The 15,917-nt window shown below is 42.4% G+C and overlaps 1 protein-coding gene across 1 annotated transcript in view; it reads left to right on the plus strand.

The window, feature by feature from the left end:
• The window catches only part of AOAH (acyloxyacyl hydrolase (neutrophil)), a gene marked incomplete at its 5' end in the record, with an annotated part of 36,576 nt that extends 25,166 nt beyond the window's left edge, over positions 1 to 11,410 (plus strand). Inside the window, 5 exons of the mRNA XM_009871936.1 lie at positions 884 to 942; positions 1,026 to 1,085; positions 2,665 to 2,761; positions 6,246 to 6,322; positions 11,282 to 11,410. Coding sequence (XP_009870238.1) covers positions 884 to 942; positions 1,026 to 1,085; positions 2,665 to 2,761; positions 6,246 to 6,322; positions 11,282 to 11,410 — 422 coding nt within the window. The remainder of the gene's footprint in view (positions 1 to 883; positions 943 to 1,025; positions 1,086 to 2,664; positions 2,762 to 6,245; positions 6,323 to 11,281) is intronic.
• Between the last annotated feature and the right edge of the window lie 4,507 nt (positions 11,411 to 15,917).

Genomic DNA, 15,917 nt, shown 5'->3' on the forward strand with positions numbered 1-15,917 from the left:
GCCCAATGTTTTCAGGCTACATGGGTCTTGGACATCCCTAATATCTGGGAGTGATGCTACATCTCTGAGCTCCCCATCTTTTTGGGAGATGGGCAGCTGTGAGATAGGCGGAAACCACATCAGGGAGCCGCTGCAAAGCAACCTGAGGAGCCTGTTTCACTTGAGATCACACTTTGCAGTTCCCAAAACAACAAAAATAATCGCATATTTCAGCCCTGCAAAAAAATAACAAAGCCTGATGGGATTATCAGTGAGCTACAGACTCAGAGAACTGAGTGGCTGTTAAATTTCCATTTTGGTTGTATCTACCAAAGAAGCAAAAAAGTCAAGAAAAATGGGTAATTTTCTCAGCAAGCAGCACAGTGAATTTTAGGGAACGTCAGCTGGATATTTAACTCAGTGTTTGAGTTTGCTCACCCACACAAGCGTATCTGCTTCCCTCCATGACGGCAAAATCATTCTTCCCTTTTAAGGCTGACCTCTCCGAGGTAAATGTGAAGTTCTGAGTAGGTGCAGGCACCTTCAGTCTTCCCTTCAGCTTTGCAACCCCTGCATTTATTTGGAGGGTGAGAGGCACATTAATGGATTAAGCATCCGTCATGGGCTTTGGAGATGGGCGCAGGCTCCCATGACTAACCCCACGTGTGAGACCCAGAGAGCGATGCAGGAGAAGGAGAAGCAGCCCTGCCTGCTGTGGGTGTCATAGCGGGAAGGATGCTTCGGTGTTACCTCTGTTGCACCCCAGCTCTGATGGTGGGAGGGTAACTGGGGTGGCAGGGGTGTTGGAGGGCCTCTCCCCACCAATGGGTCTAATGCGTGAGAACTGCAAAGTGCTGTTACACTGGGCCATCACACATGTGAATTTTCCCTCTCTGCTTTGCAGGGCAGCTGAACAGGGATGTCACGTACAGTCAAGTTTATTCTTTCCTTGACTGCCTCCAGGTAAGGTCTGGGGCTGTAGCTTACAAGTCCTCCCCCTTTTCTCTCAGCTCATTGTTACAGTCCCCCTCCCTGTGCCTGCCCAGGTGAGCCCCTGCAGAGGCTGGCTGACTCCCAACGAGACCCTCCGGAATTTGACCTCAGAGGTAAGTCTGTAGGGGGCTGCAATGGGACTGCCCTCTTGCACAGACACTCTTCCAGTTTGTCCCTGGGGACAAGCTTAATATCTCCAAGGCAAGATGTCAGCACGTTTTTCCTCCAAAGGAACAGAGGCAATGCAGAAACATCCGCACCCATCCTTTTAAAGGCCTCTCATGTTCTGGGAGGCGGCATTGTTAAATTAAGGGATTTGCAAACATATGCCCTTTCCAACCTCTCAGCTGCCCAAATTTATTCTCAAGGGATGCGATCTCCCTGAGACAAAGCTGTTCAGGTTCCTCCTGCTCTTTAAGGAAAAAGACATATCTGATGACAAAGAAAATGCTTGTGAGTATGAAAAACCAACTGTGTAGATTTTGCCTCGGCTGGCCCCGCAGCAAGAGCCTTACCCTGTCTTCATTTGGGATTTGTGCTAATCTTCCCCAGACATATTTTTGTGGACTTAATCACCAGATGGTGGGACCAAGGAGCATCCAGGCACCATGCAGGAATGGGAACAGACAGAACAGAGATTTCTTAAAACTCACCCTAAAAATCTGGCTGCAGAAGATGAGTGTCACATAATATCAGCCGCTTATCCCCTTATGGTATGAGGCGATTTTTAAGCCCAGCACCCCCTCTGCAGCCATGTAAAACAGACAGTAACCAAATCTTGTCAAATACGTCACCTCTGTGTAGCTGTATTAGTGTTTACCTTCGCTAAACAAAAAAATATGGCCTTAATTTCACCAAGGCTTACATATGCATTTTGTTTTATGTCCTGTGCCTGTTGACTTCAGAGAAGGCAATTAAGCACCTTCCTAAATCTTCGCAGGATTGCAGCTATGATGTGTTCACACCAACAATACAGAACATACAGTACACATAACTTCTGTCCATGAACAATTCATATGTCTGCGGGGTACGAATTAATCTTCTTTCTGAGCCCCTGTCTGAAACTAATTGCCTATGTTATTATCCAAACTGCACTATTTAAATATTTAGGAGATCCTGATCTCTGTTACGGCTGTAGAAATCACACTGAATATCTCAGTTAGGTAAAGACTCTCAACGGAGGTAATTTACTCTGCTGAAAATAAGAGCAGAACTTCGCCAGGCTAGAGCAGTGCTAGCACCTGCAGCACAGTAGGGAAGGGTAATGGGAAAGGAGACATTTTTCCTGGATGAAAAGTTGCAGTTTTCTTTAAGAGGAATGGAGATGCGTTGGCTGCCACTCATCAAGAGGTTTCCTAAACTGAGACATTTGGAATATTTATATGGGCATAGAGGCAGTACTAAAAGAGGTCTCCAGTAAAATACCCATAAGCTGTATTAAAATTAGTACATCAGCTGACGCCTCGGTGCAACATGCAGGGAGGTAGTGCATGGTGAGCTGGGGATCCCAAAGGCTGGTGGTGCTCATCAAAGTCTATGTTGTGATGAAGAACCCCATCTCACCTCCTATCTCCCCCAGCTAAAAGGACACCATTAGTTTTCGCATCCCTGACCACACGTTGGCAGCAAAAGCTGAATCCACACAAAGCATGAATAGGCACGAATTGTCACTAAAGCGCTTAATTTTTGCAGAGAGCTTTACAACTCTCCAATGTCCTGCAAGAAATAGCAAGATCTGAGAAGTTCACCAACTTTGACATTTTCTACATGGATTTCCCACTGAGACAAAGTAAGTTGCTTTTCTCCTGTCTTTCTCATGAAGCATTTACTCAAGTTCTGGGCTGCTAATATGCTCCTCATATTTTAGCTCTGTAGCTAAAGAGAGAAGGGCAGCATAGCCAGCCAGCCTAGGTGACCCTCCCTGGTAGGGCTGGCACTGAGGTGGGGGACTATTAGTGCCACCGCCCAGCTTCTCTGGTTGGAGTAACAACAGACATCTGCCACGACAAGTCCCCATCACTAGACTGGGGACCACCATCTCCCGCTGCCAGCATCCACAACCCTGGTGTGCAGCACACTGGGGTGGCAGAGGGTGGTGGTGGCGAGGTGACAGAGACAACAGATGAGCCTATGTTAAAACTGCCTCCAGCTTCTCAGGGTGATGAAGAAAAAAAAAAGAAATCTGAAACCTATCTCAGTCCATGAGATTTGGCTTTATTTTTGATCATTGCTTTTATAGTGGGGTTCTCTAGGCTTACGATGGTATGTCTGCAATGGTGAAGCTGGTCTTCATTAGCTATAGTGTACATCATCGATGGGGCTTCGTATTGCCTCCTCTGGGATGAGCCTCAGGAAGGAGAACTTTCCTCAGCCAGTTTCCCTGCCTGAATAACACAGGCGTCCTCTCTTAACTCACTGTTTTCAAGTGCCTCTCCCAGGAAGAGCTGGCTTCTTTCCTATGCTTCCTTAAGCACCTACATACTACCGTAACTTTGGACTTCAAGAGCTTACAAAACTTGTCCTTCTATGATCTTTAGTGACATTAGGTAAGAGCATTATCTAAATCACTTTCTTCTGCAACTGACACTTAAAAAAATAAAAAACGAACTCCCACTTTTTCTCATTATCACAAGCACGAGCAGACAGTGTCCTTATGGGGCTGGGGACAGAGGCTTCTCCCTGGATTCCTCTGAGCTCCACTTCTGCCGCAAGATGCGTGTGGGTCCAGCTCGAGGAATTACCCAGCGTCAGCCCAGCCCTGTCGCAAGGGAAACACACTCTTTTTAAAAAAGGGATCAGCATGGGGTGAGGAGTTGAGGGGGACAACAGAATTCAAGTAGTTAGATAGTGATGGGAAAGTAGGAAAACAGCTTTTTTCCTGTATCCAGACTGAAATTCCTATGTTTCAACTGTGCACTGCTGTGGAGAGACTGGCCCCGTCTTTATCACCCCTGTGTAGGCTTTTCGCCATCCCTCAGCCTCCACTGCTGGGACAGGAGCTCCAGCCCTGAGCACCTGGGCCCTCCCTGAAAGGAGGAATTTTTACATTCCAAAAATAGTATATAATAATTGGGGAAAAAAATCCTCTGCCTTTACTTGCTTTTTATATTCACATAGAGAAGTAGTTACATGTTGGACCTTCTTGAAAAAGTTTGCCAGGAGACTCTGTTCTAAATCCCAGCATGCAGACAGCTGAAACCAGGGCCGTGAAGGGACACAAGCACCCAGGCAATACTTCAAATTGCACATCTCTAACTCCTCTCCCCTCCAGCGCCTCGCTGTCCTTGGAAGCACCCAGGATTATTGCAAAAAAACCCCACTTGTTTTGCAGCCAGAACCTATCAAAATTCACAAACTTATTTTATCCTTCATGACCCCATTCAGAAAGCTGGTTCTGGGTCTCACGCAGACCATATGGAGAAGGAGGCAAAGAAGGCAGAATGGGAGAGGGAATCTTTCTGTGCAAAACTTTATCTCAGAGAGGTGGGCTCCACTGTCAAGCTCAGTATTGCAGCACAGAGTTTGAGGATGTCCAAGTCTCTTTGGGTCTTTGCCTGAGCTACTTAATATTTAACAAGTCATTAGGGTTTGGAACAAACTACCTGCTGGGCAGGCAAATTATTTTAATAAGTTAAATGACTAACTTTAGGCAATTTATTTGCTTTCATGAAAAGAAACATCTTAATATAATTTGCTGTTCTTGATTACCTCGTGTTAAATAAATGAAGTAAACAAAATCACACATGCACATACAAACATCAGCTCTGAAAGACACTTTGCAAAGTTTTCTGCAGCCCTGGAGCCAGCGATTCGACTTGCCGTCAGGAAAGCTGTCAGTTTGTGAGCATGCTCAAAAGCCAGCTAAGGCTGCTGACCTACTTTCCTGGTCTCTATCTGAAGCAAGTGCAAATCCTCCCCTAAACTCTCCCGACATAAAATATTCAGCAGTTGTTGCACACTGTGATGAGTACACTGATTTCAGGCTGTCCTGGGCATATATATATACGCATATATACACACATGCATAGCAGCTCCCAGTTTTCTTGGAGTAAAATTTGAGTGTCTTCTAGATTTCAATGGACATTCAAGCTCAGATGTGGCCTTTGGCTGAAGAACGTAGTGGTTCCTTTAAGAAGCAGTGCAATAAATAGGGGAATATAGTTTGCTTGGCTTGGCTTTTTTATGGTGTGGATGGGAGCAAGCTCTACTCTAGCCAAGGCACTAGACACTTCTAAGACAAAGTCTGGACATAACTCGGTGCACCTGTATGTGCGCTCCATGGTGTAATCTAAGGTGTGTACGCGCTATGTGCAACATACTGCAAGTCTGAAACCAAGTTCTGAGCCCAGATCACTTTGGTTGCTGATTAAAGCATCTCAAGTAGGTTTCTACAGTCAAAGCGGGAATATTCAGAGTCAGTATGGGGACCCAGATATCACTTTTTGACACAATATCCAGAGTCGAACAAACTGGCAAGTTTAGGTCGAAACCGTGGTGCTTGGATGGAGAACATTTTCCTCCTGACAAGATGCCTGCAGAATGCTATTAAGAATTCTTAATCTGTCATTATAAAAGGAATTATTGAATTTACAGTCTGTTAACGCCATATCCACTAGTCCCATGTTTGATCGCTCCACAGCCCTTTGGAAGAGAGAAAGCTTTTTACTTCCCTAATGGCTCTGGGGCTTACAGCACAGCACCATTTGCATTGAATGTCATGCTTATGTAATTCAAAAGGTTATTTTATTGGAGTTGAAGAAGAGTGCTCAGAAGAGAAGTAACTGAAAATGACAGTCTGTTCCTGCAGACGTCAGCTCATGTGAATATTGTATTGCCATCTCTTTCTTTAAAAAGCACCGTTTTCTTTATCTCTTTGTATTTTTGCATTTCCAAAAATAGCAACTAAAGTGGGAAATGCAGAAGTATTAAATAATTTACAGCTTTACTTGCTACAGCATCCATGTTAGTTGGGAGGGAAGAGGAATTGTTTTACGATCATTTATGTTCAAAGCTTTTCCTTGCATAAATAGTGGAGAAAAAAATAAAAAAAAAAATAACAATAAAGGCTTAAATACTGCCCTGAGGAGAGGGGACTGTATACAGTATTGGCTCTGACAACTTCATATGCATTATCATAATCTTCATGCAGAGCTGTCATGGGCTTAAAAATACCAGCGGCACTTTGAGGAGGAGGGGGGAACATCTCTGGGGTGGGGGGGGGATGGTGCCTACGTGCTCACTGGTGGTAACCCCTCTGTTTTCACTGCTGGCAGCGGCGGAAGAGTGGCACAAGATGGGAGGCGAGCCCTGGCAGCTGATTGAACCAGTCGATGGTTTCCACCCCAGCCAGGTAAAAATCCGGTCCCAGGAGATAGGTGGGAGCAGGTGGGATACAGGTTTGGAGGATTTCTCTTTTAACACGACATCATGGAATCATCATAGAATGGTTTGGGTTGGAAGATCATCTCGTTCCAACCCCCCTGCCATGGGCAGGAACACCTCCCACCAGACCAAGTTACTCAAAGCCCTGTCCAACCCGGCCTGGAACACTTCCAGGTGTGAGGCACCCGCAGGTTCTCTGGGCAACCTCTGCCAGTGTATCAACATGCTCATACTGAAGAATTTCTTCCTTACATCTAATCTAAGCCTACCCTCTTTCAATGTGAAACCATTACACCTTGTCCTGTCACTGCACTCCCTGATCAAGAGTCACTTCCTTTCTTTCCTGTAGCCCCCTTTAAGTACTGGAAGACGACAATAAGGTCTCCCCAGGGCCTTCTCTTCTCTGGGCTGAACAACTCCAACTCTCTCAGCCTGTCCTCATAGGGGAGGTGCTCCAGCCCCACAATCATCTTCATGGCCTCCTCTGAACACACTCCATCAGATCCATGCTTTTCTTATGCTTTGCTCCCCAATGCTGAGAGCAGAGATGATGGCTTTAGCCCCTGCAAGGTCTTCTGCTGCTTTCTTTCACTCTTAGACCAGTACACCCTGGCCAAACAGGTCTTAAGCCACAAAAACAGATCCTTGCTCTGTAGGCTGGGGGTGTGGAAGAAGTACGTCTGGATTTTTTTTGCTGCAGGCCTTTTGCAAGGAAGCAATTAGATAAAACTTGGCAAATGTAATGAGAATGAACACAGTGATGAAATGAACCCCATTGCCAACCCTGCCATCTGGGGAAACTGTGCGATATGAAGAGTCTGGAGCGGAGAAGAAAAGATCTTTGCATTGTTTTTATGTCTTACCCCGAGGCTTCTTCTAACCCCCAGAAGCACGTCGTCACGGAAGCCAAGCTTGACAGGTCACAGCTTTTTATCCTGGATCTTGCCCAAATCCCATATCGCACCAGCTGCTGGAAGGTAGCACAGAGCTGAAGGTAGTAAGTATTTGTCTTAAAGGGCCTAAGCCAAAAGAAATTAAAAAAAAGGGCACTGAAGGGCAGCTGCAAGCCTACCTGCAGCCCCCCTAGATGCTGAGCTCTAGGATCCAGCCAAGTGTTGCCATATTCTACTCCCTCCGGCCCTGGAATCCTGCAGTGGTTATGATCTCCCCCGCTCGCTGTCAGGATGACGTTAATGCTTTTGTAGGTACCTTTTCCCTTACAGTCAAGGTGCCAGCTGTAGATACTCTTCACTTCAAGTGAGTTATTGTCCTTCTAGGATTTATTAATTAGCTTTATCCAAACATCCACAGCTTTAAATCCTCTTTTCTTTTCGTGCTAGCATTCAGAAGTCTGTTATCAACATACCACTAGTTGGACTGAGATGCAGCACTCTGCTCTGAAAGAGTGAGTCTTTTAATAAAAAGAAGAGGAAATGTGGCAGAGAGTGATATTTAAGAGTACACTTGAGAGAGATGATAAACAATTCACTCACTCATACTAGTTTTATTTAAAGTTTTACTCTCTACAAACATGAATGCCTCTGGCCAGGTATGGCTTTCATACCCCATAGAGCTGCTGTACAGCTTGTTAAGTGAATGGGGGCTCTTACTTCAATCTCTGCAGCTATTCTCCATGCCCCACGTACAGCCTCACAAAGAAATACAATAGGTAAGACCAAGCCTGCACATTTCTGCTGAATTTTCTCTCTGAAGATCTCAAAGCATTTAACAAACACAAATGCTGGGATTGAGCAGCACTCCAAGAAAAGCATAAACATTTAAACTCTTACCTTCAGATGCAGAGAAACTGTGGAGTTTGGGATACGAGAACCATCGTGCCCCTCTCTGCCAAGGGTGAGCTGGAAGCATGTCGTGATCCCATGTTGTTATAATACACCAGTGAATGGGATAAGCCGGTGTCTGATGCTGGCCCATGGATTTCACCTGCCATTGGTCTGCTCTCTCTTTAATTAAAAGAAATAATCTGCTGGTATAAACATGGCAGAAGCAGGTGTCTGCATCCACATCCAGTAGTCCAGTGATCCAGCCATGCACAAGAGATATAGGAGGGAATTGAACCTTCCTAACTGAAGCTTGTATCACTGCAAAGAGAAAGAAAAGAACATAAGAATATAAAAATAAGAAAAAAGCAACACTCCACCTGCCCTATAAGAGCTATTTGTTTTTTCATGCATTAGAAAAACGCTAGGTTAGGACACTCAGGCAGGAAAAACTAGCCCCCGTAGCCTCCACTCAGTATTTTACATTTAAAAACCCTTGAAAGAAGGATAAACATCAAATGCTCATTTCTTTAGCTAGGCCCAGAACCACATCCCCTTCCTGCAAATTTCTTGGGTGTGCATGTTTTTATTGTTCCAATACAGAAGGCTGCAAACAAAACACTCATTCTTGGCATAACTGCATTCCTCTCAAACTTTCAAAGCTAAAAGTGGGCTCCATGAGGTTTGTGTTCGAGGGTGGTTGTTTTTTTTTCCAAAACACCCAGCTAACACCTTAGGTGGAGGAAATTCACACCATTTACTTTTGATGTCTAAAAGCAAAGTGCATCACTCAGTCCTCCTAAGTTTCTCAGAAGCTGTCTTTGAGACACTTTTCCCCAAACTCTGGCTTAGTTGTCCTTGGAAGAAATCTGACTTTCTCTTCCCATTGACTATAGAGAGAGCCCAGGGATTTTCTTCAGCTTCTCTTCCTTGCTATAGGATTTAACTACAAATCCTTGTGCATGCCAGATGGCTTTAAGGACATCCCTTCTCTCTAGAAGAGCTGATTGCTTTATTTGGATGACAGGACCATGCATTTCAACAAAATCCTGCATAAACGGCTTCATTTCTTGCTTTTATGAAGTTACCAGGGAGAATATGAAAGCCCTGAGCATCACAAACTTGAACCTGAAATGCTTGGAAGATTGTTGACGATTATGGTACAGGCAGGAAAGCACAGCTTGAGCACGATTAGCTTTTTCTTTTTTTTTAAGTCATAGTGAAGCACATTCTAGCCAGAAAAGTAGAGGAAAAAGCTGAAGTGATGCATATCAGATGAGTTGGGTATTTACACTTTGCTGAGAAGCATGCCCATTGCCAGTTTGGTGTAGAAGAAGAAAACAGATAGTCAGAAGGCACTGAAATAACACAGCCACCTTCCAGACATATTCACCCAGAGCTCTATGGGGAATGGGAAACGTTTCGTTTAAAAAAATTGCTTAGGGGTTGTGGTCTTCACAAAAAAGATAATTGCGAAAAAGATGAATTGTAGCAGTCTCAAAGCATAAGAGCTTTGGAAATTGAAAAATGCCTATAAGACAAGTGATTTCTAGAATTATGAACCCTTCTCTGTGCCACACTACTCATCCAGAATAAATAATCAACAGAACAGCATGAAACAATGTCTGAGCAGAACCTACGTAATTTAGGGCAGTCTGAGCGTATATGCCTTAAATCGCTGTCAACAGCAGTCTGACCACGGCAGAGCATACCTTCAGTGATACCTTTGCAGCGGGTGCACCACGCAATGATAACAGTTTTGGGTTTTTTTCCAAGCAAACCAGCAATCAGCCCTGTTAGAAAACATAGGGAAGGCTTAGGGCCTTTAGAAGGAGGTTTAGAGACCACCACGCCAGAAAAGACCACTCTAACAGAGACAGGTCTCAGCCCACTGGCAGCCATAAAGTGTCCCAGAATAACCATGTTTGGTCATGTCAAAAATTGTGACCAGGAGAAAACACCATATTGCACAGTCTCTCCTATCCCACTCACCTAATTTCTCCATTATCTTAATGAGACCTTGAGTGACCAGAGTCTAACAGCTTCCACCCCACAAATGTCTCTCTTTGTACATGAACTCTGATTAAAAGAAAGTTTTTATCTTGCACTCAATTATTACAGCTTCTTTCAAAAGCACAGGATTTAAAAGGAAGAACATAAAAATGCCCCAGACTGTTACCAAACTCCTGACAAACAGTATTCAAATAGTTTGATTCCATAAACTCATCTTGGCCCTGAAAAAAAAAAAAAGGCATTGTTAGCACTGTTGAAACCTTATGATTGCAATGAATGTCACAGTGAGTTTTAGGGTTGAAAGTAAAGTTACCCTATGAGCAAAATACAATCATAGGTCAGAAGTTACAACAAAAATGCATTAGCAGGGCATGACAACTTGGTTAAAGGAGAATCATGCTGTTCTCTCTTCCCCTTTCTGCTCTTTGTGATGTTTTTCACCCTGGCAATACAGCAGATACAATTTCTCTTTGGTGCATAATTTCTAGAGTTAAAAATCTCTATGAAAGCTGGAGCAGTTCTGGTATGGAGAAGAAAAAACTATTTCACCAGTTCTGCAGGTCTCATGGAAAACAGTTCTGATGATAACCAGCAGCAGGCGCAAACTTGAATCAGAGCTGGGTAGTTCTGAACTTAGATTTGGGCTGCTTTTTCCTTAACACCCATGTTTTTCTTACAGGGTGACAGAGAAAATATTTATTAGAAGTATCAGAGGTGTTTAGAGGAGTGAATACCTTTGGACTTGTAGGACTTCTATGCATTATACACAAGTGGTGCTTCTGAAATACTTTCAAAATGCATGGGGGGAGGGAAGGAATAGTAATAAAAAATCCAACTCCAGGGCTGTTGAATAGAAGTTTATGGACCAGACATCATGAAGTGGTTGGAGACTATCGTAGACTGGATGACTGGTCGAGGAGGTGCAGATATATGGTCCTTGCCTTATTTTTACCGTTAAAAGGATTTTTCCTTCTGTTCAAGCAGCCAGAACGGGGTATTTTCTTTGGTTAGAGGTTATGGTCCATCCTATGGCTCTACAGAGAAAATCCTGTATGGTGGGGTCTCCTAAACACTGGTATGAAGCACTAAGTTATAGAGGCACGAGAAACTGATAGTATTTGTGCTGTTTGCAGATTGCTGCGGCCCTTGGAACAGGAGTTACGTGGCAGAATGCACTACGTGAATGGCCTCAAGTCCTTGGAAAGGAGAATCCGTTCAATGATCAGATCGAAGCTATATTCAAAGATCAAGGCGGACACTGACCTCCAAACTGCCAGTGCCCTGGCGAGGTTTACAGAGATGCTTCTGGATGCATTCCACGAAACAAGATGATTAAAGACACACATACAAAAAAAAAAGGGGGAGGGCAAGTTGTTAGAGCCAGTAGCAGTGGACATAACACAACAGCATTCTTTTCAGTTTGTATCTCACCTGCACAAGTAGGCTATGCTTTTTCTGTGAAGCTACAAAAATAAAAATCAAAGGATACTTACCAGCTAGATCATTTATTTACCAGTTTGCAAGTCTACGTGATTTTTTTCCCCCCATATATAGCAAACTGCTAGTTCTGCCTCTTTTTTATTTGTTTTCCCTTCTAGAACATTATTTCTAGGCTTCCCATATGTAGTGTTCCACCAGTTAATCTGATTCCAAAAGGGGAGGGAGGGAAAACCCTCAAAACCATTATGTTGCTATAAATTGTGTGTATGTAATTGCCCTGACTGTCAATACATTATTTAGCTGCTATTTGCTTATTAAAACATGCCAGGAATAGCAAGATGCTAGAATTTTGATTTGCCTGGCAGCATTAGTGCAGGCTGACTGCACACAGGTTCCATTCCCCCATCCCTTAACAAGATAGCAACTTCCCCCATCCCTTAACAAGATAGCAACTTGACAACGCTTTGTGTTTTTAAAACAGGTTGCTTTTTCAACCTTTAAGACATCTTTCCTCTTTTGCTTTTTAATAGGACCTACCCATAAATATATATATATGTATATATGTATCATTTACATGTATGACCCAAGGAATCACTGAAGATACTAGGCAGCCCTTACCTGCTCTGTTTGACTTGGTGGTGGAGAATACCTAGTAGTTTTTTCACTAGTTTATCCAATGCTTTTAAGCAAAATAAATAAATATTTAAAAAGTTAGAGACAGTTCTACCCTACTCATAACCTTGCTGGTGACGAAGGACAGACCATGTAAAGTGGCATTAATCACAAGTGGAAAAAAACCCCAATAAATAGAAAGTGTTAACATGGCATGACTAAAACCCACCCGTCAGCCAAAGCTCAGGGAGTCTTGTTCTGAACACATCCCCGAGGTCAGGCTGCATCACATCATCACCCATGAGCCAGCTCCTAAGCTGAGGTCCAAAACAGAGAAGATGCCCTGGCTGCATATAGACCTTAAAGCACTGGTCACAGGTATAGGTGCATCCACTCTGGATTTTGAATAGGCACAAGATGACTTGGCTAATACTATTTTAATTGAAGCACATATTATTCCTATCCTACATTTTATTTTTTTTCCCCCTCTCTAGAAGAGTAGTCAATCCGCATCTTTTATTAAGCTAGAAACTCCTTTGGGACAGCTGCTAACATTTAAGTAAATATTCAAGTCACCTACTTGAGGAAACCAAAAGGGAATACATTCCTTAATTGAATGGTACTTACTAATAAGGCCCCAATTCATTCAAGGCATTTAGACGTTACGAAAGCATCCAGTCTCCCAAGAAGCAGTTTCAACTCCACAGAGGTATGCCTGAGAAAGACTTCTTAGCATTAGAAGGAATAGGAAATCTACCTGCTTGCTGTAAAAATCCTCTCCACCAAACAGCATAATATTTGATGCACACCAACCAGGTAGAACACCTTGTAACTATTTTTTTTTCTTATTACACGTGCAGGTTTCCTATCTTTCATTAAGAACAACACAAGGACAGAAACAAGTGCATTGATGTGGTTTTACTGTAGACCAAGTACAACACAGACAATAATTACAGAATATCAGATAATTTCCTCTACATCAAAACACAGGAATGTAGCAATTAAAAGGGGGAAGGGAAGAGTATGTGTTTAGAATCCAAATTTCCAGGTAATCTCGTTGCAAATTATTGTATTTCATTTGAGGTTGGGATTTAATAATGCCAACTAGGAGTTTTACAAGCTAGTAAAACTGAAATTTCCTCAGCCAAAATAAGCTTCATTGCCCCGAGCAAAGCATTTTCCATTTATAGACTTTCTTATTAGCGAACATCTTGAATTTCTGAACAATGGAAATTAAGCTTTCTTATCACATTAGAACTCCACCTTCTCAAAGACAACCTGCCACCCAAAATAAAGCTTTCAGATTTGCCCACTACAATTGCTCCATGCTTGATATGGTGTCTCTGAGGGACATAGGGTTTGCCACTGGCTGAAGCACTCACCAAACCATGTGTCCTCAGACTCTAAGCAGAAACTTTATTTGTAACTAATGCAATAACTATTTGCAAATGAAGATGAATTTGGGGCCTGTTAAGCCATCAGCTTTTACAATCACTATGCCTCTCCTTTATTTCAAAGTATGCAAAAAACAGCTGAAGATCTGCACCCCCAACCATCAATCACTTTCCAGTACCACTCTAAAAATAAACGTCCTATATTTAAATAAATGCTTCTGGAAAAGCTTACTTATTTTAAAGCAGTAACGAACTATGAATCCTGGTCTATTCCATTAGTTTAACTGTCTCCTGGTGCTTAAATTAGTTGTAGGTGACAAATGCACGGGGAAGAGAAATAAACATGGGGAAAAAAGTGTCTTTTGGAAAGCTAAGCATAGTTTCATGAAATTCAAACTTTATAGCAGTACAGACTTCTGTAAGCAATAGTCTATAGAGGTCTTTTCTGCGGGGAGAATAGGGGAAGGATTATGCCACTGGCTAGTTCCAGCACACTGCAATTGGGTATTTTTTGATGTTACTGTTAAACGGTTTTTACAAAAAACTTAAAGCTTTGTTTGAACTCAGACAATAGGAACTATCTAATAGCTACCTAAAGCTATTTGAATTCACGCAGTCTTACCTCTTCAAAAAGGATCTGCTACAAACACAGAAAAAATATATTTGGCAGTATTTCCGAAAAATTTTCCACAGGTAACCCTTAAAAGGGCAGGGAAATGCGGGAGGGGAGGAGGCACACAGCAGTGCACATTGTCGCCACCAGTAACTTGTGCCTCAAACCCACCATCCAGGTCAGCTTCTCTAACTTATATCACCTGTTACACTTCATACTTTTCCTTGATGAGAATAATTTTATATCCTAGGCAACAAACAAACACAGGTTAGTTTCTGCAATGGGTAACAGCCCAGGAAGAATAAATACAAATGTGATTTGCTTAGATGTATCCTGTTTCATTCTTAACACTCTTCTATGGGCTTTTTTCATAACTTTATGTTTAATGATTTTTAACATCCGTTTGGAAGTCAAAGTAGACAGCTTACCGTGTACCCACAGAGGAAATTGCTCCGTGTCATATCACTACTCTGCAGCCCTGTCTCTATTCTGAGAGAAAAGATCCATCTCTCCTTGGTGAAGCTTCTACCTCCATGCATGTACCAAGCAGTTCAGGGTAAGCCTGTGGACAACCTGGCCTCCCAGTACAAAATTTGGTGCTAGCTACCCCTGAGGCATCACATTATCTTCCCAAATCAAGTGGTATTTTGAGATACAAATATTCAATAGAATCCCTTCTTAAACATGGTGTGGACTCCAGCTTTTCTTCTCCAGCCTACGAACTAGTATCTCAAATGCATGGATGACATCATGAAAAAGCAGGAAGCGTTTTATTCTTTAAATTTAATTGAATAAAATAAATCTCAATACATAGTTTGGAAATATTTAAAGACATCAGAAAACTAGATTTAAAAGCAAGTACAACAGTGGCAGGATGAAAACAATTTAAGCTAACAGAATTTAGTGTTTCAAGTGTGAATATATAACAGCCATAGCAATTTTAAGTATTCCACTACTGCATTTGCCATAGTGAAGTAACGAGATAGTATTTCACTAAGTCCAGCGAAAAGCTGTAAAAATTGCAAGTTTTACTGAGAAAGTTTTGTCATTTTAATGATGGGTCTGAAGCACTGTTTTTATCCGTGTTTATGGACATGCCTCCAAGGGGGAGGAAGACCCATCCTTTCAGCTATTGGAGTATTAATTGGTACATAGCAGCTTTGTAGTGTCTCATAAAAAAAAGGAAAAAAAAGCATTTTTATAACCTATTCCTGATTCTCACATGGAGAGAATTCTAGTTTGTACAAACGACGAGTCCCAGGAAATACTGAAGTATACAAGCCTAAAATGAACTTTTATTTTTTCCATATAGCAGTCCTAAAAAAATATTCAAGACCTTTCATTTCTACCAAAGTGCAATATATTGTATACAAAATTCCACACCTGTAAGTCATATAGTATACATGCCAAGCACTTAACCATACCAGTTTGTACAAGGAGTTGCAAAAGAAGTATGAATATATTGTACATGTCTTTTGTTCTGACAACAAGGACACTGTGCAAGCAAGAAATACCTATATTGCATGTTGCAGAATAAAATTTACTGGTAACTTCTATATCTGATCATTAAAAACAAATAAACAGACAAAAAACCTGACAAACCCTCTAATACTAGATCTTGTGCTTCAGCACCATCCTTGTTCAAGAACTCTGAACTCTTACTTCTTTCAGGGAGCTGACCTGTCTAGTAAGCTTGTTTTTTCACTAGCT

Source organism: Apaloderma vittatum, unplaced genomic scaffold (genome assembly GCF_000703405.1).
Source record: "Apaloderma vittatum isolate BGI_N311 unplaced genomic scaffold, ASM70340v1 scaffold36566, whole genome shotgun sequence".
NCBI classification, from domain to species: Eukaryota; Metazoa; Chordata; class Aves; order Trogoniformes; family Trogonidae; genus Apaloderma; species Apaloderma vittatum.